Here is a 27,912-nt window from a genome sequence, read left to right as displayed (position 1 = left end):
TATAAAGAGAGTGAGAACCATGTTGCATATATAAAGAGAGTGAGAATTACGTTGCATATATAAAGAGAGTGAGAACCATGTTGCATATATAAAGAGAGTGAGAATTACGTTGCATATATAAAGAGAGTGAGAACCATGTTACATATATAAAGAGAGTGAGAATTACGTTGCATATATAAAGAGAGTGAGAACCATGTTGCATATATAAAGAGAGTGAGAATTACGTTGCATATATAAAGAGAGTGAGAACCATGTTACATATATAAAGAGAGTGAGAATTACGTTGCATATATAAAGAGAGTGAGAACCATGTTGCATATATAAAGAGAGTGAGAACCATGTTGCATATATAAAGAGAGTGAGAACCATGTTGCATATATAAAGAGAGTGAGAATTACGTTGCATATATAAAGAGAGTGAGAACCATGTTGCATATATAAAGAGAGTGAGAACCACGTTACATATATGAAGAGAGTTATAACCACGTTGAATATATAAAGAGAGTGAGAACCATGTTACATATATAAAGAGAGTGAGAATTACGTTGCATATATAAAGAGAGTGAGAACCATGTTGCATATATAAAGAGAGTGAGAACCATGTTACATATATAAAGAGAGTGAGAATTACGTTGCATATATAAAGAGAGTGAGAACCATGTTGCATATATAAAGAGAGTGAGAACCATGTTACATATATAAAGAGAGTGAGAATTACGTTGCATATATAAAGAGAGTGAGAATTACGTTGCATATATAAAGAGAGTGAGAACCATGTTACATATATAAAGAGAGTGAGAATTACGTTGCATATATAAAGAGAGTGAGAACCATGTTGCATATATAAAGAGAGTGAGAACCATGTTACATATATAAAGAGAGTGAGAATTACGTTACATATATAAAGAGAGTGAGAATTACGTTGCATATATAAAGAGAGTGAGAACCATGTTACATATATAAAGAGAGTGAGAATTACGTTGCATATATAAAGAGAGTGAGAACCATGTTGCATATATAAAGAGAGTGAGAACCATGTTACATATATAAAGAGAGTGAGAATTACGTTGCATATATAAAGAGAGTGAGAACCATGTTGCATATATAAAGAGAGTGAGAACCATGTTACATATATAAAGAGAGTGAGAATTACGTTGCATATATAAAGAGAGTGAGAACCATGTTGCATATATAAAGAGAGTGAGAACCATGTTACATATATAAAGAGAGTGAGAATTACGTTGCATATATAAAGAGAGTGAGAACCATGTTGCATATATAAAGAGAGTGAGAACCATGTTACATATATAAAGAGAGTGAGAATTACGTTGCATATATAAAGAGAGTGAGAACCATGTTGCATATATAAAGAGAGTGAGAACCATGTTACATATATAAAGAGAGTGAGAATTACGTTGCATATATAAAGAGAGTGAGAACCATGTTGCATATATAAAGAGAGTGAGAACCATGTTACATATATAAAGAGAGTGAGAATTACGTTGCATATATAAAGAGAGTGAGAACCATGTTGCATATATAAAGAGAGTGAGAACCACGTTACATATATGAAGAGAGTTATAACCACGTTGAATATATAAAGAGAGTGAGAACCATGTTGCATATATAAAGAGAGTGAGAACCATGTTGCATATATAAAGAGAGTGAGAACCATGTTGCATATATAAAGAGAGTGAGAATTACGTTGCATATATAAAGAGAGTGAGAACCATGTTGCATATATAAAGAGAGTGAGAATTACGTTGCATATATAAAGAGAGTGAGAACCATGTTGCATATATAAAGAGAGTGAGAACCATGTTACATATATAAAGAGAGTGAGAATTACGTTGCATATATAAAGAGAGTGAGAATTACGTTGCATATATAAAGAGAGTGAGAATTACGTTGCATATATAAAGAGAGTGAGAACCATGTTGCATATATAAAGAGAGTGAGAATTACGTTGCATATATAAAGAGAGTGAGAACCATGTTGCATATATAAAGAGAGTGAGAACCACGTTACATATATGAAGAGAGTTATAACCACGTTGAATATATAAAGAGAGTGAGAACCATGTTACATATATAAAGAGAGTGAGAATTACGTTGCATATATAAAGAGAGTGAGAACCATGTTGCATATATAAAGAGAGTGAGAATTACGTTGCATATATAAAGAGAGTGAGAACCATGTTGCATATATAAAGAGAGTGAGAACCATGTTACATATATAAAGAGAGTGAGAATTACGTTGCATATATAAAGAGAGTGAGAACCATGTTGCATATATAAAGAGAGTGAGAATTACGTTGCATATATAAAGAGAGTCAGAACCATGTTGCATATATAAAGAGAGTGAGAACCATGTTACATATATAAAGAGAGTGAGAATTACGTTGCATATATAAAGAGAGTGAGAACCATGTTGCATATATAAAGAGAGTGAGAACCATGTTACATATATAAAGAGAGTGAGAATTACGTTGCATATATAAAGAGAGTGAGAACCATGTTACATATATAAAGAGAGTGAGAATTACGTTGCATATATAAAGAGAGTGAGAACCATGTTGCATATATAAAGAGAGTGAGAACCATGTTACATATATAAAGAGAGTGAGAATTACGTTGCATATATAAAGAGAGTGAGAACCATGTTGCATATATAAAGAGAGTGAGAATTACGTTGCATATATAGAGTCAGAACCATGTTGCATATATAAAGAGAGTGAGAACCATGTTACATATATAAAGAGAGTGAGAATTACGTTGCATATATAAAGAGAGTGAGAACCATGTTACATATATAAAGAGAGTGAGAATTACGTTGCATATATAAAGAGAGTGAGAACCATGTTACATATATAAAGAGAGTGAGAATTACGTTGCATATATAAAGAGAGTGAGAACCATGTTGCATATATAAAGAGAGTGAGAATTACGTTGCATATATAAAGAGAGTCAGAACCATGTTGCATATATAAAGAGAGTGAGAACCATGTTACATATATAAAGAGAGTGAGAATTACGTTGCATATATAAAGAGAGTGAGAACCATGTTGCATATATAAAGAGAGTGAGAATTACGTTGCATATATAAAGAGAGTGAGAACCATGTTGCATATATAAAGAGAGTGAGAACCATGTTGCATATATAAAGAGAGTGAGAATTACGTTGCATATATAAAGAGAGTGAGAACCATGTTGCATATATAAAGAGAGTGAGAATTACGTTGCATATATAAAGAGAGTGAGAACCATGTTGCATATATAAAGAGAGTGAGAACCATGTTACATATATAAAGAGAGTGAGAATTACGTTGCATATATAAAGAGAGTGAGAACCATGTTGCATATATAAAGAGAGTGAGAACCATGTTACATATATAAAGAGAGTGAGAATTACGTTACATATATGAAGAGAGTTATAACCACGTTGAATATATAAAGAGAGTGAGAACCATGTTACATATAAAAAGAGAGTGAGAATTACGTTGCATATATAAAGAGAGTGAGAACCATGTTGCATATATAAAGAGAGTGAGAACCATGTTGCATATATAAAGAGAGTGAGAACCATGTTGCATATATAAAGAGAGTGAGAACCATGTTACATATATAAAGAGAGTGAGAATTACGTTACATATATGAAGAGAGTTATAACCACGTTGAATATATAAAGAGAGTGAGAACCATGTTACATATATAAAGAGAGTGAGAATTACGTTGCATATATAAAGAGAGTGAGAACCATGTTGCATATATAAAGAGAGTGAGAACCATGTTGCATATATAAAGAGAGTGAGAACCACGTTACATATATGAAGAGAGTTATAACCACGTTGAATATATAAAGAGAGTGAGAACCATGTTACATATATAAAGAGAGTGAGAATTACGTTGCATATATAAAGAGAGTGAGAACCATGTTGCATATATAAAGAGAGTGAGAATTACGTTGCATATATAAAGAGAGTGAGAACCATGTTGCATATATAAAGAGAGTGAGAACCATGTTACATATATAAAGAGAGTGAGAATTACGTTGCATATATAAAGAGAGTGAGAACCATGTTGCATATATAAAGAGAGTGAGAACCATGTTGCATATATAAAGAGAGTGAGAACCATGTTACATATATAAAGAGAGTGAGAATTACGTTGCATATATAAAGAGAGTGAGAACCATGTTACATATATAAAGAGAGTGAGAACCATGTTACATATATAAAGAGAGTGAGAACCACGTTGCATATATAAAGAGAGTGAGAATTACGTTGCATATATAAAGAGAGTGAGAATTACGTTGCATATATAAAGAGAGTGAGAATTACGTTGCATATATAAAGAGAGTGAGAACCACGTTGCATATATAGAGTTAGAACCACGTTACATATATAAAGAGAAGTAGAACCATGTTACATATATAAAGAGAGTGAGAACCATGTTGCATATATAAAGAGAGTGAGAACCATGTTACATATATAAAGAGAGTGAGAACCATGTTGCATATATAAAGAGAGTGAGAACCATGTTACATATATAAAGAGAGTGAGAATTACGTTACATATATAAAGAGAGTGAGAACCATGTTGCATATATAAAGAGAGTGAGAATTACGTTGCATATATAAAGAGAGTGAGAACCATGTTGCATATATAAAGAGAGTGAGAACCACGTTACATATATGAAGAGAGTTATAACCACGTTGAATATATAAAGAGAGTGAGAACCATGTTACATATATAAAGAGAGTGAGAATTACGTTGCATATATAAAGAGAGTGAGAACCATGTTGCATATATAAAGAGAGTGAGAATTACGTTGCATATATAAAGAGAGTGAGAACCATGTTGCATATATAAAGAGAGTGAGAACCATGTTACATATATAAAGAGAGTGAGAATTACGTTGCATATATAAAGAGAGTGAGAACCATGTTGCATATATAAAGAGAGTGAGAACCACGTTACATATATGAAGAGAGTTATAACCACGTTGAATATATAAAGAGAGTGAGAACCATGTTACATATATAAAGAGAGTGAGAACCATGTTGCATATATAAAGAGAGTGAGAACCATGTTACATATATAAAGAGAGTGAGAATTACGTTGCATATATAAAGAGAGTGAGAACCATGTTGCATATATAAAGAGAGTGAGAACCATGTTGCATATATAAAGAGAGTGAGAACCATGTTGCATATATAAAGAGAGTGAGAACCATGTTACATATATAAAGAGAGTGAGAATTACGTTGCATATATAAAGAGAGTGAGAACCATGTTGCATATATAAAGAGAGTGAGAACCATGTTGCATATATAAAGAGAGTGAGAACCATGTTGCATATATAAAGAGAGTGAGAACCATGTTACATATATAAAGAGAGTGAGAACCATGTTACATATATAAAGAGAGTGAGAATTACGTTGCATATATAAAGAGAGTGAGAACCATGTTGCATATATAAAGAGAGTGAGAACCACGTTACATATATGAAGAGAGTTATAACCACGTTGAATATATAAAGAGAGTGAGAACCATGTTACATATATAAAGAGAGTGAGAACCATGTTGCATATATAAAGAGAGTGAGAACCATGTTACATATATAAAGAGAGTGAGAATTACGTTGCATATATAAAGAGAGTGAGAACCATGTTGCATATATAAAGAGAGTGAGAACCATGTTGCATATATAAAGAGAGTGAGAACCATGTTGCATATATAAAGAGAGTGAGAACCATGTTACATATATAAAGAGAGTGAGAATTACGTTGCATATATAAAGAGAGTGAGAACCATGTTGCATATATAAAGAGAGTGAGAACCACGTTACTTATATGAAGAGAGTTATAACCACGTTGAATATATAAAGAGAGTGAGAACCATGTTACATATATAAAGAGAGTGAGAACCATGTTGCATATATAAAGAGAGTGAGAACCATGTTACATATATAAAGAGAGTGAGAATTACGTTGCATATATAAAGAGAGTGAGAACCATGTTGCATATATAAAGAGAGTGAGAACCATGTTACATATATAAAGAGAGTGAGAACCATGTTACATATAAAAGAGAGTGAGAACCATGTTACATATATAAAGAGAGTGAGAACCATGTTACATATATAAAGAGAGTGAGAACCATGTTGCATATATGAAGAGAGTGAGAACCATGTTACATATATAACGAGAGTGAGAGCCATGTTACATATATAAAGAGAGTGAGAACCACGTTGCATATATAAAGAGAGTGAGAACCATGTTACATATATAAAGAGAGTGAGAACCACGTTACATATATAAAGAGAGTGAGAACCACATTACATATATAGAGTGAGAACCACATTACATATATAGAGTGAGAACCACGTTACATATATAAAGAGAGTGAGAACCATGTTACATATATAAAGAGAGTGAGAACCATGTTACATATATAAAGAGAGTGAGAACCAACGTTACATATATAAAGAGAGTGAGAATTACGTTGCATATATAAAGAGAGTGAGAACCATGTTACATATATAAAGAGAGTGAGAACCAACGTTACATATATAAAGAGAGTGAGAACCATGTTACATATATAAAGAGAGTGAGAACCATGTTGCATATATAAAGAGAGTGAGAACCAACGTTACATATATAAAGAGAGTGAGAATTACGTTGCATATATAAAGAGAGTGAGAACCATGTTGCATATATAAAGAGAGTGAGAACCATGTTGCATATATCAAGAGAGTGAGAACCATGTTGCATATATAAAGAGAGTGAGAACCATGTTACATATATAAAGAGAGTGAGAACCACGTTACATATATAAAGAGAGTGAGAACCACATTACATATATAGAGTGAGAACCACGTTACATATATAAAGAGAGTGAGAACCATGTTACATATATAAAGAGAGTGAGAACCATGTTACATATATAAAGAGAGTGAGAATTACGTTGCATATATAAAGAGAGTGAGAACCATGTTGCATATATAAAGAGAGTCAGAACCATGTTGCATATATAAAGAGAGTGAGAACCACGTTGCATATATAAAGAGAGTGAGAATTACGTTGCATATATAAAGAGAGTGAGAATTACGTTGCATATATAAAGAGAGTGAGAACCATGTTGCATATATAAAGAGAGTGAGAACCATGTTGCATATATAAAGAGAGTGAGAACCACGTTGCATATATAAAGAGAGTGAGAACCATGTTACATATATAAAGAGAGTGAGAACCATGTTACATATATAAAGAGAGTGAGAACCATGTTACATATATAAAGAGAGTGAGAACCATGTTACATATATAAAGAGAGTGAGAACCATGTTACATATATGAAGAGAGTGAGAACCACGTTACATATATGAAGAGAGTTATAACCACGTTGAATATATAAAGAGAGTGAGAACCACGTAACATATATAAAGAGAGTGAGAACCACGTTACATATATGAAGAGAGTTATAACCACGTTGAATATATAAAGAGAGTGAGAACCACGTAACATATATAAAGAGAGTGAGAACCACGTTACATATATGAAGAGAGTTATAACCACGTTGAATATATAAAGAGAGTGAGAACCATGTTACATATATAAAGAGAGTGAGAATTACGTTGCATATATAAAGAGAGTGAGAACCATGTTGCATATATAAAGAGAGTGTGAATTACGTTGCATATATAAAGAGAGTCAGAACCATGTTGCATATATAAAGAAAGTGAGAACCACGTTACATATATAGAGTGAGAACCACATTACATATATAGAGTGAGAACCACGTTACATATATAAAGAGAGTGAGAACCACGTTACATATATAAAGAGAGTGAGAACCATGTTACATATATAAAGAGAGTGAGAACCATGTTACATATATGAAGAGAGTGAGAACCACGTTACATATATGAAGAGAGTTATAACCACGTTGAATATATAAAGAGAGTGAGAACCACGTAACATATATAAAGAGAGTGAGAACCACGTTACATATATGAAGAGAGTTATAACCACGTTGAATATATAAAGAGAGTGAGAACCATGTTACATATATAAAGAGAGTGAGAACCATGTTACATATATAAAGAGAGTGAGAACACTGTTACATATATAAAGAGAGTCAGAACACTGTTACATATATAAAGAGAGTGAGAACCATGTTACATATATAAAGAGAGTGAGAACCATGTTACATATATAAAGAAAGTGAGAATCACGTTGCATATATAAAGAGAGTGAGAACCATGTTACATATATAAAGAAAGTGAGAATCACGTTGCATATATAAAGAGAGTGAGAATTACGTTACATATATAAAGAGAGTGAGAACCATGTTACATATATAAAGAGAGTGAGAACACTGTTACATATATAAAGAGAGTGAGAACACTGTTACATATATAAAGAGAGTCAGAACACTGTTACATATATAAAGAGAGTGAGAACCATGTTACATATATAAAGAGAGTGAGAACCACGTTACATATATAAAGAGAGTGAGAACCATGTTGCATATATAAAGAGAGTGAGAACCATGTTGCATATATAAAGAGAGTGAGAACCACGTTGCATATATAAAGAGAGTGAGAATTACGTTGCATATATAAAGAGAGTGAGAATTACGTTGCATATATAAAGAGAGTGAGAACCACGTTGCATATATAGAGTTAGAACCACGTTACATATATAAAGAGAAGTAGAACCACGTTACATATATAAAGAGAGTCAGAATCACGGTGCATGTATAAAGAGAGTCAGAACACTGTTACATATATAAAGAGAGTGAGAACCACGTTACATATATAAAGAGAGTGAGAACCATGTTGCATATATAAAGAGAGTTATAACCACGTTACATATATAAAGAGAGTCAGAATCACGGTGCATGTATAAAGAGAGTGAGAATCACGTTGCATATATAAAGAGAGTGAGTGTTGTCATAGCCCTAGTAATAAATAATAATTAAAAAAAAATTAATTTGGTATACAGTCACATTTGTCTTGAAGAATAGAAGAAGAAATCATTATTTAAAAAAGAAAAAGAAGAAAATATTGCAAAATACTGAACCATATATTTAGAATTCAACTTTCATAAGTCAGCCCACAAGATGTTCAAAGTCTCAATTCGGTCCTGTAACCAGTTGTTTACATTGAGCCACTTCCTCATCAATATAATTACCTCAACAAACCGGAATGTCACAATCATATGACAATAATTGTGACAAATGTTCTAATCTCATCTGACATATCTACACTCCCTTGCTTGCTTTGACTTCGGGTGGTTTTTGTCATAGTTAGTATTGCAATGGAGTAACCCTAACCCACCCTTTTTTCTTTTATAGTTTTACCTTATATAGAACGACCGCTGATTGCGATTGACAAATCTCTTGGCTTTCACTTTAGTTATATATTACGAATTTATCTATGCCTACATCAAAACGTAGATTCCATGAACAAAGCTTCTTTCTTAGAACTGCACGCCTGTGGAACTCTGTTCCGTCTGCCTGCTTCCCACCTGACTACAACTTGGATGTCTTCAAGTCTAACGTAATCAAATCCCTGATGAACCGCCCCCTTAAGTAGACACTTTATTAAATCTCCACACTAACGTATTGTACTTACAATAACCTTTATCCCTGAGTGGCTTCCGGGCCTTGATAAGTGGTGACCACCTTGTAAAAAAAAAAAAACATTATTGTTGCTCTCTCGATTACAATAAACTTTTCTGTACAAACAAGTTCGTTGGTTTTTTTTTTTTTTTTTTTTCATTTGGTAACAACCTTGTCCATTGTACCATCTATCAAACTCGGGAATCTTTTTCATTTGGTAACAACCTTGTCCATTGTACCATCTATCAAACTCGGGAATCTTTTTCTGTCAGTCTTGGAAATCTGCACAAATTTTCGAAGGGAACCCTTTATTTAATCCACTCAGGTAGCAAACTCTCGTTCTGTCAGCCACGATTGTTTAAGAGTCGCAAGTAATTTGCAATTATATTTTGAGCGTCGCCCGCACTGAGGATTGAACCTTAAATCTCCAGAAGAGTGTAACTTACAACTGAATTTTACCAAGTATTTCATCTGCTACGGAGCAAGATGATAATTAATTTTCTACCTTATCGTTTTTTTTAATTTTTGGATATTTTCATTACTGCGACATGACAAGTATATTGGTTTCACTTGAAATTCAATATTTCGATTTTTGAATTTCGTTACAATTTCAATGAAGAACCTTGTTTTGTTTATCTTGTTGTTAGTTATCTCCCTTTTTTTGTCCCAATGCATCCATTTTATTAGTATACTAGCAGGAGCGTTCGACGTTGCCCGGTTGTAAATTACGCTTTAATAGATTTTAATTTACGCATATTTTGTGTTTGTTGTTATTAGAGTCAATTATTTCATATTATATTGTACCCAATATATAGTCATGATTTCAAAAGTAAAAAAAAAAAAAAAATGATTTGAGTATCCTCAGCTGGATTCGAAACCGAAACCAAAACATAGTTTCATGATTGAAACTATTTCTACAAATCAGTGAATCTATTTTGCCCTTAACTCATCAGAAAAAATAGCAACAATCAATCCATCAAAAGGAGATAAAGTGCGTTTTGACATGATTAAAAATCCAACAGTTAGAAGAGAAGCTGTACATACCTTATAATATGTTTACATTACGCCATTTTGAATTTTGATGGATTGATTGTTGCTATTTCTTCTGATGAGTTAAGGGCATAATAGATTCACTAATTGATATAATAATTAAGTGATTGATTTTGTGCTATTAAACAGATACTGTCAAGAATTGTGTAAGTCAACTGAATTTAAGGAATAAATTGTAAGATGGTCAACATCATGAACTTTGGAATATAGACTTTTATCATTCACTCATTATATATATATATATATATATATATATATATATATATATATATATCAACGGACATGTGCTTCGTCGTATGCTTCAGCCACGCTGATGGGTCGTATATATTTAATGTGCATACACAGAGACACACAAACAGATGCACACAGACACAATCTCTTCCCTTGTCTCTCTGTCTCTCTCTCTTTCATTTTCTTTCTCTCTCTCTCTCTCTCTCTCTCTCTCTCTATATATATATATATATATATATATATATATATATATATATATATACATATATATATATATATATATATATATATATATATATATATATATATACATATATATGACTTGGGTGCCATAAAACATACAACTCTCCACCCTCATTCCTTTACCTCTGAGTCATGCCTCTATGCATGGGACGATTCCAATATTTTTTTCCGATTCTGATACAATTACTAATTCTGTTCTAAATTCCTGATTCCGATACAATTACCGACTTTGATTCCGATTTTTTAAATTTCTAAATATAAAAGTTATTGGGGGTGGAGGAATCACTAATATATATATATATATATATATATATATATATATATATATATATATATATATATATATATATATGGTAAGTTATAAAAATATATATGGCAATTAAGCTACACAGAATATTCCGCGTTTCATCATAAGCCTGATGAATCCTAGTGTGGATGAAATGCGGACTATTCTGTGTAGCTTAATTGCCATATATATTTTTATAACTTACTACCTAGCTCTACCTATGTATTGAGCACTGTGAGGTAAATACTTAAAGTCTATGCATAAAATTATACTCTCGTATATTAATTTATGTGATTAAATGAAGTAGTCATATATATATATATATATATATATATATATATATATATATATATATATATATATAATTATTACTATAATAATTTTTAAATACCTAAAACTTGCAGACATTAGTGTTTCATCCTTTCGGGAATCGTCAGTGCAGGGTCTCACGATTACCGTCGGTCGGGAGATTCGAATCTGGCTACGAAGCCATTTCTAACTCCATTAGCAAGGAACAAACTCACACGGCCAACTTCATTCGCCTGTCATCCCTTTTTTAAAAGATGGAATCGCCCGATCATTGAAGACAAGATTCAAGCAAGCAAGCGCGCCTGTGCGATCCACAGAGTTTTATATTATAAAGATACGTCAGCATGTCTTATGGCATGCAAACACGAAAAGCCATCGTCTGTTTCATACAGATTCTCGTGTTACATTCCACATTGTTTTTCGTTCTGATGAGATTTTTTTTTTTTTTCTAACGTTTTTCCATTGATATTCTGTGCCGGAAAGCAACTGCTATTTTTAACTGCAGTCAAATTTGAAGAATGTTCAAGTGAACATGTATATTCTATTAATATCGTTTGTATCCAAGTAGGGGTGGGTCATCTGCGAGCCAAGTATTACCTGCTTTTATCCGAATAAAACTTCCTGATAAACTTGAGATGTTTCTAACTTTCTTTTTTTTTTTTTTTTTTTTTTTTTAAATCTTTTTCAACTCAAACAAGACACATTGCCATTTGAAACGTAAGGGCCTACTACTTTTTTTTTTTTTCACATGGGAATTACTGCTTATCAAGGCCTGGTGGCCTCTCAAGGATAAGGGTTATTGAGTGTACAGTAATCAATGGGATAATATCGTAGTAATCGTTATTAATATAAATTGGTAAATTGGATTACTTAAGGGGCCGGTTCATCAAAAATTTGTATATGGAAAATTATTGACTGGTTTCAGATAGACGGGTGTTTTTTAGTACTACTTAGTATTAATTTAGTACTACTTAGTATTAATTTAGTACTACTTAGTACTAATTTAGTACTACTTAGTACTAATTTAGTACTACTTAGTATTAATTTAGTACTACTCTTTATCTGTGCCTAAATCTAAACGCAGATACCATGACCAAAGCTTCTTTCCCAGAACTGTTCGCCTGTGGAACACTGTTCTGCTGGCCTGCTTCCCAGTTGAATACAACATGGTAACCTTCAAATTCAATGTAAACAAGTTCTTGGTGAGCTATCCCCATAAATAATCAAATTCTACCCAATTTACACCATTAATGATTACTACATTACTAGGTTACATTCATTAACCCTTATCCTTGAGTGGCCTTTTGGCCTTGATAAGCCGTGACTCCCAAGTAATAAAAAAAAATTAAAATGTCTGAAAGAGGACTGTTGGCAGTTGGGCTGCGAGATGTTGGTTCACATTACACCTTAACTTTTGCAGATTAGTATAGCCTAAGAAGCAGGAAACGGGGAAGGAATTCCAAACTCTTACAGTCCGAGAGAAGAAATTACTAGAAAAATTACTACTTTCCAGTATCTAGGCACCTTAACAGTGAAAGGGTAGGATTTTGCTGCTTAAATGTTTATGCATCACATCAAATGTGATTAAGTTGTCAGAATATTTAACTGTAATAAAATAAGTAAAAAAATAAACAATCTAATATATAAAGTTATCTTGTCGGATTTTCATAAAAACCCAATTTTTTTTTGTTATTATTGTACTATATTATTGGCAATGTATTAACATACTTAGCTGCAGGATTTTAAAAAATTACTTAGTCCTTTTCAGACAATTGATGATATGAAATAGTTGAAAATAATTAGCTAATAAGAAAAAATTAATAGAGGGAAATAACTAGCCAATTTTTATTTGTAATTGTTGTACCATGTTATTGGCAATATTATAATTTACTGAGCTACAAATTATTAAAAAGTACTTAATCCAGCTATGGCAACCCTACCATTTAAACGAACAAAAATGTTCGCAGTCCCGTACCAGTGATCTGCTCGTCTACTAGTGGATAAGGCTATTAACTTGATGGTTGCTGTTCTGACCTTAGGGCTTGCAATAGGTACTGATCTAGCCACACTTAAGAGCTGTGACATAGCGAAACAGTCTGTCTGTGGATGACTATATGTCCTTCATTTCTCGAGTCGAGCACACTTGATGATTGATATTGTCTGCTACTGATTTAGCATAATGCAAAACTCTTTTAAATAAACAAATGGAGCATTGTGGGAGTGGTGGTCAATGTTTGTATAAAACATTACTGCTGCCGCCTGTCCCACTGGCCTGATGGATAGGGCTACTAACTATGAACTCGAGGGTTGTTGGTTCGATCCTGAGCTTGGCATCGGTGCTGGTCTAGCCACACTGAACAGCTGTGATATGAGTCAAAAGATTAATAGCATAGAGGTTCCTATTTACTTGCCTCCCCACAAGGGCAGAGTTAGACACAAGGCCAATTTTTAATGTGGGGTAAATTCAGCTTCGTTAAATAGGGGCTTTATGGGTTGGAACAAAAATACAAATGACCTCAATCTAGAAGGATTTCTTTTCACTGACCGAGAACAGAAAAGATTAATTATAGTATCAGAAACTCTTATAAAACAGTGACTTAATAAACTAAAATCCGAGTTCTTCTGAGTGATACCCACAACACATTAACAAATCCTATCCTAGGAGACTGGAATGCCCCACACTGAAATCCTTTAAGTCTGGTGCTATATCTCGAGTAAACTCAGCCACCCAGAAGACACACACACACACACACACACACAAACACACACACACACACACACACACACACACACACACACACACACACACACACACACACACAAACACACACACACAATTTTGTCTTTCAAAGTGTATTTCACATTTCTGTAAAATTCTTGATATAAATATATTTTGTTTGTTATTTCATGTTTTCTCACACTCATTCCAAAATTCCTATTAAGTTAGCACTTGCTAACTGGTAACCTATTTATAATATTCATGTTTTTATCCATTGTTTACATTCACCAATTTAACTATATATTAATTGTTAGTGCTGGTCTTCGTACTTTTCAAAATCGCCAAAATACGCTATTCATAGCCAGAAGCGGCACTACAAGTTATCTGAAGTTTAATGAACATTTATGCTGATGACACCACCCTCTATTCTGGTATGGCTTCTCACTCATCTTCCTCTGATTAGTTGAAATATGCAACTGATCTAGAAGTTGATTTGGGTTCAGTTATGGATTGGGTTAAGAAATGGCTTGCTTTGTTTAATCCTGTTAAGACTCGGCCATTGTCTTTCAATTGTAGACGTATACTTTTTCTCCCTGAGATTCTGATGGATGGCTCTGCTCTCGATGAGAAATCGACTCTAAAACTTCTTGGTCTTTACGAGGGGCGTGCAATAAGTAATGTCCCTGACCCACTTCCAGTTGTCTGATCTAGCTGAAATTGTGCAATGATTTATATCTCTACGGGTTATGTGGCGAATTACAGCTCTGAACTAGTTGTGGTTTCTGTTTTACAGGTGATGAGTCAGGTGTGAAATGGAGCCTGTTGAATGTCGAGCAGTGATCCGGTTTTTGTATTTGAAAGGATGCACACCACAGGAGACTTTTGATGAAATGAAAGAAACTTATGGTAATAATGCCCCATCATATGACCTTGTAAAACGCTGGAATTGTGAATTCAAACATGGCTGGAAGTCTGTAGAAACAGCTCCCAGACCTGGTCGCCCCCACTCCCACCCCTTCTGCCATTGATGAGGCATCTGTTCGTCAAATTGAAGCTGCCATCTTGGAAAATCGGCGCATTACTATTCGCCAAATAGCGCAAGATGTCAATATTAATACAGGTTCTGTGGAAACTATCATTCATGACCATTTGCATATGCATAAGGTGTCTGTCAGATGAATTTGCAGGTTGCTCACACCATTCCAGAAGCGAGAATGCGTTGAGTGCTCGCAGATGAATTTGGAGATGTGCCAAGAAGATGAGTCAAAGTTTTTCAAAAGACTGATTATACAGGATGAAACCTGGGCCCATCACTAGGATCCAGAGACCAAAGTCCAGTCAAAGCAGTGGAAGCACTTGAACTCATCACCTCCAAAGGCAGCAAGGGTGCAGCACTCCGCTGGCAAGGTCATGCTCACAGTCTTCTGGGACCAGGACGGAGTAGTGATGACAGATTTCCTGGCAAAGGGTACCACAATTACAGGAGCCTATTATGCTTCACTTTTGAGGAAATTAAGGGAAGCTACCAAAATCATGAGGCGGGGCAAGATCAGCAAAGGTACCCTCCTCCTGCAGGACAACGCTCCGGTCCACAACTCATATGTCGCCAGATCAGAAGCACGGGCGTGTGGTTATGAAATTCTTCCCCATCCTCCCTACTCTCTTGACCTTGCACCCTCTGACTTTCACCTCTTCCCAGCCATGAAGTTGTTTTTGAAAGGAAAGCGTTTCCCAGATGTTGCAGTTTTGATTTCTGAAGTCACATCGTGGTTGAAGGACCAACCTGGGTTGTTCTACAAAAACAGTCTCCAGAGCTGCATCAAACGATGGGAGAAATGCATAACTCTGGGTGGTTCCTATCTGGAGAAAGACTAATAACTGTGCCAAATTTCGTTGCTCTACTGCTATGGGAAGTGGGTCAGGGGCATTACTTATTGCACACCCCTCGTAATTCTAATCAAATTTTTCTTGAAGTTCATATATTAAATCCATTGCTTTTTCTGCTTCTCATAAAATCGGTTCTCTCTATCGCTCTAAACCTTCGTTCACACCTGAGGTTATTCTGTATCTTTAGAAATCTACTATCAAACCATGTATGGAATATTGTTGTCATATTTGGGCTCGTGAATAATCTGTGTTCCATTTTAAGTTTCTTGATAAATTGCAGAAACCTATCTGTAATTTGATTGGCTCCACACTTGTTTCTTCACTGCAACCTCTCTATCGTTGACGCGATATTGCTAGTCTCAGTCTTTTCTATAAGTATTAACATGGTATGTGTTTCTTAGAATTATTTGATCTATTCCCTGCTTCCTTTGTTCCAGTTCGTTTGACTCATTTTTCCTCACGAGACAGAAGGTAAAAAAAGGCAGTTAGCTATTATTATTATTATTATTATTATTATTATTATTATTATTATTATTATTATTATTATTCTGTGATTTGAAAATTCTTCCCTTCAAATCTATGCCATCAGATGTGATCATGTGATTATTAAGAAGGGAAATAAAATGTCGTCAAATGCAATAATAAAAACATGAAAAAAGACATTCTGGAATTTCCAACGATGACGTTCGATAAATTCCTCAAATATCTTATCAACACGCACATAGCATAGAAATAAAAGTGGCCTTAGTTTTTACTTGTCCTGCCTTGATAGAGTTCAAAATAGACTTCGTAGCCTCGTAGGAGATGTCCTTTTCTCTTCCCTGCAACGTCTATCTCACAGAAGAGATGTTGCGAGTTTGTTTCTGATGTATCGTTATTTTCATGGAAAGTGTTCGACTGAGCTTCAATCTATGGTCCCCCCCCTCGCCAAACTTTCACAAGAAACACTCGTCTAGCTGAAAACACTATCAATAATTCCCCCCACTCTTTATCTGTGACTAAACCTAAACGTAGATTCCATGAACAAAGCTTCTTTCTTAGAACTGCACGCCTGTGAAAATGTCTTCCGTTTTCCTGCTTTCCGGCTGACTACAATATGGTTGTCTTCAAGTCTAACGTAAATAAGTTTTTGATGAGCCGTTCCATATAATTTAACAAATTTACCAAATTTTCATTACTAACGGTTACTATATTGTCCAATTTCTACTGTACACTCTTTAACCCTTATCCTCGAGTGGCCTTTTGGTCTTGATAATGTGGTGATGCCTGTGTAAAAAAAAATAAATAAATAAAATAAACTAATTTTTCTTGAATCTATATATTAAATCCATTGCTCTTTTTGCTTCTCATAAAATATGTTCTCTTTTTCGCTCTAAACTTTTTTTCACACCTGAGGCTATTTTCTATCTCTACAAATTTATTATCAGATCATGTATGAAGTACTGTTGTCATATTTGGGCTGGTGAATCTGTGTTCCATTTGGCGGTTCTTGATGAATTGCAGAAACGTATCTGTAATTTGATTGGCCCCACAATTTCTTCTTCTACTGCAACCTCTCTATCACAAACGTAATGTTGCTAGTCTCAGTCTTTTCTATAAATACTATTATAGCATGTGTACCTCAGAATTGTCTGCTTCTTTTGTTTCAGCTCGTTTGACTCATTGGTCTAGTGGTCTTCATTAATTTGCTGTTTTAATACCTCATTAAAATACAGCTTTCTATTTCAGTAGTTTCTTTCCAAAAACCACTTGTGAAATTCTCTTCCTTCTGACTGTTTTCCTCCTACCTACAGGCTTAGTTTTTTCAAGACTAAGGTCAATAGGCATCTCCTGTCTTTGTGATACTCATTTTTCATACTTGTTAGCTCCTTACATCTAGTGGCTTCATGCCCTGTCTCAAGCGATTTCCATAAAAAAATTGGTTTGGTTACTAGTCTGAGCTCCATTCTATAGTCCTCCCCTTACCAAATTTTTATGAAAAACATTTGTCTAGCTGAAACTACTATCAATAATTTTCCAAACTCTTTATTTGTGCCTGGAGTTGAACGTAGAACTGCTTACGTGTGGAACTCTCCGGCTGATTACAATATTTTCATGTTCAAGTCCAACGTAAACAACTGCTTGAAGAGCCGTCCTCTTAAGTAATCGAATTTACCAAATTTCCACTACTAACGAGTACTACAATATCGTCACATTGACTACTGTTCACTCATTAACCTTTATGCACCAGGCCTAGATAAGAGATGACTCTTTTGTAAAAAAAAAAAAAAATGTGCAAAGGATGTTTTCAAAAGTTTTAATGTAGATGGGTGGACTACAAAAAAGTTGGGGTAGACATCGAAAAGGACTGGAGATAATAGCGGGGGGGGGGGAATGGGAAAATTTGGAAATGATGAATTAAAAAAATGATAGAAAAATTGTTAAAACAAGGAATTAAGAAGTCAAGGAAAAATGATGTAAAAACGAGAAGAAGAAGAAGAAGAAGAAGAAGAAGAAGAAGAAGAAGGTTTTGTACTTATTCACCGAAATAATTTAGCCCCACTCCCCTTCGTAGTGAAGCAGTAAGCTAACATAACAGGTAAATGTTGTTTTTGACAATACGTGACGTCACATGTTGTTGCAGTGAGTTTGGAAATCTTACAAGAAATAACAATTCTTTTGAATTTTTTTTTATGACGTAAATACTGTTATATTATATAAGCATCATTTATTACTAAAAAAAAAAAAAAAAAATGCCATATTGCACTATTTTCAGTAGTTAGAATTGTTTGTGGTATTTGCTGCTGATAGCAAAGATGGCAGCCATTTTAATGTTAATTTGCTGCTGATGAAAAAGATGGCGCCCCCAAGAAAAATATTATCCATGTAGAATAAAGTATATCGGCAAAGAAATAAAATCGAATTGCAATGTTTTTTTCCTAACACCATAAACTGATGACAGCACTAAACTCTATAATAAACATGAGGCAAAAATGCACACATATCGAAGTCAATGGCAAAATTCTTAGAAAATGACCTTCAGTCTGGAGTGGAATGCCGCCATAAATGAATAGCAACATTTAATGCTACTAAGACTAAGCTTCTTTCCTTTAGCAATTATAAAAAAAAAACTCCTTTTTAATCACTAATTGCCATGACAAATAACACCTTACTTGATAGCTCATCTGTCAAAAGATATAAAGATGGGCTTTAGAGAAAGAGGGATAGATAAAGACCTAGTCAGAGATGGGTTGGTTTGGAAATCAATTTCTAAAAGCCGTCAAACACATACCAACATGTAAAACAGAGTAAAACTGATGATGATGATGATGATGATGATGATGATGATGATTTTCTTACCAATAGATTCAAAATTTAAAACAGTTAAATAAAAGTCATTTGGACCTTTTTTAGAAGGTCACCAGATATCAAATTTTGTAGCTTCTATTCCTCTTGCATATTGTTGAAACTGGGAACTTTCTAGTCGAACCTTGAAATCTTTATGTCAAACTCGAGAACTTGGATAGAATTTCGAACCAAATTTAATCCATGGCTGATAGAATGAGAAGAATCCACTCTTTAATTGAATCATGAAAGGATATATGTTTGCATTATTTTAGACTTTGATCATTTATTTAATGGTGACTTATTAAGTGGTTCACTTTCCATAAAATAATTCAAGGCAACGTCAGGTTGCGTCAGCTAGTTCTCCATGTTTCTTGACTCAGTAGCCTCCTTGACCTTTTGAATGCATCATCTGTTCTGGCGTTACACTTTATCGTTTCTGTGAAGGAAAAATACTTCTAGACTGAAGCAATTTTCATTTTTGCTCCAATTCAGATTACCCCTTTCTGAGGGAGTTGGATTTTCCCCAGACTAAAAATCGATTTTGCATCTAACTCTTTCCTCATGGGGAAGCAAGTAAATAGGGACAAGGTATGTCATACTTTTGTCTGTATTATTTTTTTATTATTATTTCTTCAACTAAACGAATAAATAGTAAATTTAATTCATTTTGCAGCATAAGTTTCATGCATTTCTGTCCTCAGAAAAAACATCTGAAGAGTTCATAAAATTGAAAAAAAAACGGGTAGGTGGCGGGAGTGCAGAGGTCAACAGGGAAGGATCAAGGTCATACTTATAACAGGCCTAGACACATCTAATATTTGGGTCTTTTACTAAAAGTAAAATTCCCAATCCATTTCTGCAGAAATGATTTTAGCTGATAACATTTTACTCTGATTTGCCCCAAGAAAATTTCATTCTGAAAAGAGGATTCTGAGTAAATTTATTTTTTGGTACTTCTACAGTTTCTGGATCATACTATTTTTTATATATGATTTTCAAGTTAACTTAAATTTTGTTTGTCAATCTTTTGTTTATTAAATTGGATACTTCTTCGAAATAAGAATGAAAATCGAAAACTAAAAAATTGAATTTCAACTAAAATCCATTGTCATCTACCTAATTGTCATGTTGAAATTAGTAAAATATTACTGCATTATTATTATATAAAACATGTACTTCCACGATTTCAAGATCCATTAAGATGCCATTATTTTTTTTGTGGAGAGGGGGATGTAATAAGAAAAACTGCAGTTACCTCCCCTATTTATTCTGTTTATTATTTAAGTTTAACTTGCATTTTTTAAAATTACCGTAGCATCATCAGCAGCAGCGTATACTCACGGTTTAAGATTTTGACTATATTTTGTTTTGTAACATAATTGCTGATTGGTTGTAGCAGTCAACTTCCTTTCTGGCTTGCCCAATCAGATGCCATCTCTCTGGTGAGCTGAACATGTGACGAAGTGCATAAAAGTGAAACCACGGAAATTCTTTCTTCCTAACACTCAGACTGAAGATATCTCCATGTGGCACAGGCCAATCCCCAACAATTCTTTTGGGACGCCACACAACCCTGGGTAAAATGCATCGACTACTGCAAAGAGACAATGAATTCGGCATAGCTACCGTTGCAACCAGACTTCAATACATAAACAAACTCTTATCTTCCTACACCGATGTCTCTAATCTTTCGTGACGTACACTTCTACTGCTATCTTCAAGGAGACAAATAATCCATTATGGCTACGAACCATAACTTCAACGCACACTCATGATCTTTTTTCTTATTCGACAAGTCTGTCTAATCTTTCATCAACCTTTCTACACAGGAACTATGACAAAGACATACAGGCAGGCAGATACATGGCCATCAAACCAGATATTGTAATATGGAACAAACCTGAAAGAACTGCACTCATTATCGATGTCATAGTTCCAAATGATTTTGGCCTTAACAGAGCAGAACGGGAAAAGATAACAAAATATCAGGACCTAAAAAATGATCTAAAAACGACATGGTCTCTGAAAGAAATAAACATTATACCGGTTGCGATAGGAGCGCCTGGTTTAATAAAAAAGAATCTTTAGAAATACTTAGAAGCAATCCCTGAAAGACCAAGCTGTAATGAAATACAGATAGCAGCCATAAAGGGAACAGTATATATAAATTTAAATCATAACAGAATCAAGTGTTAGCTCCAGGAGGGATTAGCCCCTTGATCTCTTAAAACTTACTGAAGTAAAATAATAATAAAAAAAAAGAACTCTTTCCAATACTAGCCCGTTTTCATACAAGTCATACTAACGAAAATAACCAATAAAGTTATTAAATGTAAGAATAAGAATTCTCGTCATCATTTTTACACTATTTTCATTAACGATTAATTTTTTACTTAATCATTTTTCGTAGTTTTTGAATATTTTACTAATTTCGACATGACAATTAAATAGAGAACATTATTTATAATCAAAAATCAATATTGCGGCTTTAAATTTTCATTCTTATTCTGAAGAAGCACCTTAAATTGTTAGGTGAAAGTACAGAATAATTAACAAAATGATCCCCCCCCCAACTCCCCAGGTTAAAAATGTTTTCTAAATAATAACGTTACTATTTCAGCACAGTCCATACACTGCAGAAGTACTTTTTTATTTCAATATTCTAACATGTTGGATCCATGTGAATCAATCATTGAATATAATTTGGGGTCGAACTTGTTGTCACATGATCTTCATGTGTAATAGTTGTGCTGTTGATAACTGAATCAATTTTGCTTCGTTTTTCAGATGAAACGTATAACGATTTTGCCACAACCTTGTTGAATACCGTCGACCTGAGGGAATGCCGTTATGCAGTGTATGATTTTGAATATACGCACAACCAAATGCCGCGGCAAAAGCTGGTTTTTGTTTTATGGTAAGGCATCATAATCACCACCACCACCACCACCACCACCACCATCATCGTCGTTGTCCTCATCATCGTCATCATCATCGTCGTCATCATTATCGTCATCATCATCGTCGTCATCATCATTGTCGTCATCATCATTGTCGTCATCATCATCATCATCATCATCATCGTCATCCTCATCATTGCCGTCGTCATCATCATCATCATATTCGTACCGTTTTCACTGCATCCCAACTCTCTTTTCTCGCACTATTGTCATGTGTACATTATTACTTTTCTGTCCACAGAGTCGACATATTCCAACCACAAAGCACTTCCATTATATTTTTTTCACACTCCAAATATCACTCCAAAAATATGTACACTCTTCTGATTTCAGTACTTCGTTTCCATAATTTGACCATCTATGAAGTCCTTCATAGAACTTCTTCTGGTCCAGATTTAACGAACTATTCTCTCTGAACTGTTGAGTTCTTACTTCATATCTCTTCACTTTCGCAGGCCAGCAAAACAAAGTTCCACAGGCAGGCAGTCCTACGAAAAAAACTTTGTTCATGGAATTGCTGTTTAGATTTAAGCACAGAGAGAGAATGGGGGAAATTGTTGATATTTGTTGTAAGTAGACGAGTGTCTTTGTCAAAGTTTTGCTATGGGACAGAAGTGCCAAGGAAATATTAAATTCATAAGCAGTCCCCAGGGAAATGACGATGTTTGGTATTTGTAATTCTTGCACTGAGATGTCGACGCCCTCCTACATATAGCACTTGATATTCCCCAAAAATCACCTATCGTGTACTGACCAGGCTCAACATTGCTTAACTTTGGTGATCTAACGAGAACCGGTGTATCACATGTTGTATATACGGGATGGAACGATAAAATTGTCACCCTAGAAAAGATGACATGATTCCATTTCCGTTTGATGAAAACCGGTTTTCGTTGTTTGTTACAGACCATCTACTAGTTGGTCAGTTGTGTACAAATCTTAATAGTGATAGGAGCCTATAAGTGAGATCAGAGATGCCCCACTGTACAACTCATGCTCTCTACCAATCCAAGTTATGACAACAGGACCATTGCCAGCATCCTCAAAATGCATCACTGGATTGCCACAAATAACAGGGACATGTCAAGGGTGATGAAAACTAAGTTTCCAGCCACAGTTACGATCTTTGGTGTGGTTCCAAGTGAGCACCACATCATGCCACCTCACATCTTCGAAGTTGGTTTGAAAGTCAACACCAAAATATATCTGGATGTACTGAAGAGTGTCGTGATCCCCTTGTGCAATCAGGTGGCCGCTGGCAGACCTTGGGTGTGGCAGCAGGACTCAGTGCTGGCCCATGTCCAAAGAAACCCAGGCTTGGCTTCAGAGAAAGTGCTATGACTTTGTACCCGTCTCTCACTGCCCCCCCTTCTCCCCCCCCCCGACCTGAACCCGCTGTACTACTTCATTTGATCATATGTCGAGAACATCACCAACATGACCTCCCACAACACCAAAGCTAGCCTGATCACCACCATCCACAGAATATTTGCCGAGCTCCAGCAAATGCTTGTGGAAAAGGCATGTTCTCAGTTCCGAACCCATATCGAAGTCGTGATTGATACTGAAGGCAACTACATTGGATAAATGTTAGCTCTACTGCATAATCAAGTTACTTGAATTGATTTTTTTCAATAAAAGTTTGAAATAAAGCTGTTGTGTATTTTTCTTTAGAGCGACAACTTTATCATTCCACCCTGGATATAAACTCATTATTAGAGTTTGTTTTATTAAATTTAATTGAAAAAAAAAAGTAAACGTTTTTTGTGAATTTGTTTACTGTTTTGCTTATTTCAATGGATTGTGTTTCTTTCTTTTCGTTTAGGACTCCATCTGAAGCAGTTTTAAAACAGAAAATGGCATACACAAGTACCAAAAACGCTTTCAGGCAAAAACTAATGGGTATCGGTGTCGACTTACAGGCAACGGATGCCTCGGAATTGTCGCAGCAAGAATTGCTAGAAAAATGCTGTGAAAGATCGAACTGATCCTCGACATTTTTTAACCATCTGCAAAAAATAAAAAATAAAAAAAATAACATAAAATAAATAAATGAAAACAAAAAAAATGAATAAATAAAAACAACAAAAAACAAAACAAAGAAAAAGAATACATTTTACAAACTGCAAATCCAACAAATTTGTTTGTAAATGTACTTTTCTTTCTTTTCTCCCTCTTTCAAAAATGGCTTCCGTTTTTTCCTCTTTTTATTTTCTCTTTGACTCTTAGGGATTTTTTTTTTTTAATGACTGCTACAAAAAAATAAAAAATAAAAAATAAATTATTTTACTCCATCAATTTTTTTTTTTTTTTTTTTTTTTTACCTCAAACATGGCATATCGCCACTTTTATGGGGCTGCTGATTTGGGATCATGCCTAACTGGTGACTGTGGGAAGTTGAGCAGCAAGATGTCTGTTCATATTACATTTACACTTCTGTTGGTTAGTACAATCAGGGAAGCGGGAAACAGAAGGAATTCCAAAGTCTAGTTGTCCAAGGTAATAAACTATTAGAGCAGACGACTTTCCGGCACTTATGGGCATAAACAGTTAAGGGGTGGAATTCTGCTGCTAGTCGAGTTAGTCAGGTGTATGTCGTCGAGGTGGCATGTGCTATGAATTCTTCGCAGCACTTTTCATTAAAGTACTTGTAAAACAGGCGCAGGGGTGTGACATTCCTGCGATACGACAGAGGTTGAAGCTTCGCCGATAGTGTGGGGCTAGGTGTGTTAGAAATTTCGTGAAAATAGTGAATAATTCCACCCCATCTTTCCAAGCTTATAACTTTTATTTTCAATTAAAGGAGCAAGGACCAAGGTTTCATTAAAAAAAAAAACACACACACACACACACACACAAAAACAATGTGGGTTTTTTTTTTTTTAAAAAGGTTTTAAACTTCGGACTTTATAGGTAAATTTCTAAAAAACAGTTCTTTTTTTTGTTTTAAATTTGAATATATTATTTATTGACCTTTGTAATATATAAGACTTTGGTACATAAATTAATTATTTACTTTTTAATAGACATTTCAAAATGGGAGGCGTGAATTATTCGACCCCCAGTCTTTCCAAGCTTATAACTCCTCGAAAAATGTAATTCAAGCCCTAATTTTTTTTTCAATTAAAGGAGATTGGATCAAGATTCCATTAATAAAAAAAGAAAAAACAACGTGGTTTAAAAAAAAAGGTTTTAAACTTCAAACTTTACAGGTAAAATTCTAAAAAACACTACTTGTTTTTTGTTTTAAATTTGGATATATTATTTATTGACCTTTTCTCTTCAATTTGTGAGTAAATTAATTATTTACTTTTCGGTGAGTAAATTAATTATTTACTTTTTAATAGAAACTTGAAAATGAGGGGGGGGCGTGAATTAAAAAAAAAACGTTTGTCTAAAATATTATATTCGGTTTATTGGAAAGAACATAAAATTTCACATTGACCCTGAAAATATCGTAAAAATAGAATCAATAGAAAAATTTTGATAGATTTTTAAAGTTTAAAAATTGAAAAATACTGAGTTCGGAAAATTCATTACTGTTTAAAAAAAATATATATTTCTATTACTTTTAAAACAACTTTAATAGTTTATTTTGGAAGTATAATCCATAAAGAAAATAAACAACCCACTTTTAACAGAGAAATTACGAGTTTTTTATATTTTATTTGCAGTTTCGTGTTAGGGGTGTCAAAAATTCCTACAAAAATTCTGATACACCTAGTGTGGGGCCTATTGGATCTGAGACTCTTTTTTAGGCCCTGACGGAAGTGACGTCAGACATATTTTTATCTACGGATGACCAAAACCGTATAGAATGAACCTTTTTTTTTTATATATAAGTTTTATTCAAACAGTCTTTATTTGAACTCAATGGGCTGTTTTTTTGTTTTGTTTTGTTTTGTATTTATTAACTGTTTTATTCTTTTTATCAAACAAAAATAGAACTTTTATAATGACATATATATTATGGACTGTTTTTCAAACATCGAAATTTTAAAATTGAAGTTAGTTTTATTTAAAAAAAAAAAAAAAGACGAGGTGCTTTTTTCAATTAAATTATAAACTTTATTTGAACTTTTCAACAAACTTTTACAGACATGAAAAATAGACTTTATGTTTTTTTAATAATTTAAAAAAAAATTTTTACAAGGTGGTCACCGCTTCTCAAGGCCTGGAAGCCACTCGGGGATAAGGATTATTGTGTGTACAGTACGTTAGTGTTGAAGATTTGATAAAATGTCTTACTTAAGGATGGGGTTCATCAGGAATTTGTTTACATTGGACTTGAAGACATCCAGGTTGTAGTTAGGTGGGAAACAGGCAACCGAAATAGAGTTCCACAGGCGTGCACTTCTAAGAAAGAAGCTTTGTTCATGGAATCTACGTTTTGATTTTGGCACAGATAAGGAGTGGGGAAAATTTTTGACAGTAGTTTCAGCTCGGTGGGTGTTCATCGTGAAAAATTGGCGAGGGGGGGACCAGAGATTGGAGTTCAGACGAGCACCTTCCATGGTAGTAACAATAAAACAAAGACAGGCTTGCAGCGTCTCTCCTGTGGGAGAGAGGTTGCAGGGAAGAGAAAAGGGCATCACCCACTAGGCCACGAAGCCTATTTTGCACTCTGACAAGGCAGGATAGGCTGTTTTTAGCAGCTCCTGCCCAGATGTGGCAGCAGTACTCCATTCTTGGACGTACTTGGCTTTTATACAGATAGAGAATTGCATCAGGGGTAAGATATCTTCTGGAGCAGTAGAAGGATCTTAACATTTTTCCAGTGACCTTAGCAACTGACTTGATGTACGTATTCCATTTTAGGTCAGGGGTAAAGGTCAAGCCAAGAAGCTTATCAAAACATGGAGCTTCCCCTAGACGAGAGCCACCCATATCAATTGATGCCAGATGGGGATCAGAGCGTCGATGATGTAAAGATAGGAACTTGGTTTTAGATGCATTAAAAGTAACCAGCCACCTCTTCCCTCACTGTACCATATGCTCAAAATCAGAGGAGAGAGAATCTGACAGAACTTTGTCATTTACAGCCTTTGATGTGTTGCCATAGATGGTCGTATCATCAGCATAGATGTCAACGAATGATTTAAGTATGTGTTTTGGGAGATCATTGATGTAGATCAGGAAGAGAGTTTGGCCTAGGATGGACCCCTGAGGGACTCCAGTATTAATATTGAGGGCCTCTGATTTCTTCCCATCAACCACTCTTATGAGCATATCATGAGAGAAATGATTTTATGATCGAGAAAACATTTCCAGTTATACC

General features: G+C 34.4%; 1 protein-coding gene across 1 annotated transcript in view; it reads left to right on the top strand.

Moving 5' to 3' along the window:
- LOC145260318 (actophorin-like) overlaps positions 1–24,932 on the top strand; it is an 85,024-nt gene extending 60,092 nt beyond the window's left edge. The window contains exons 3-4 of the mRNA XM_080118206.1: positions 22,462–22,591; positions 24,460–24,932. Coding sequence (XP_079974332.1) covers positions 22,462–22,591; positions 24,460–24,622 — 293 coding nt within the window. The 3' untranslated portion in view covers positions 24,623–24,932. The remainder of the gene's footprint in view (positions 1–22,461; positions 22,592–24,459) is intronic.
- The last annotated feature ends 2,980 nt before the right edge of the window (positions 24,933–27,912 follow it).

Source organism: Euprymna scolopes, chromosome 36, assembly GCF_053919585.1.
Source record: "Euprymna scolopes isolate OS-2025 chromosome 36, ASM5391958v1, whole genome shotgun sequence".
Taxonomy (NCBI): Eukaryota; Metazoa; Mollusca; class Cephalopoda; order Sepiida; family Sepiolidae; genus Euprymna; species Euprymna scolopes.
Note: the sequence above shows the minus strand (reverse complement) of the source record. Positions and strands in the feature narration are given on the sequence as shown.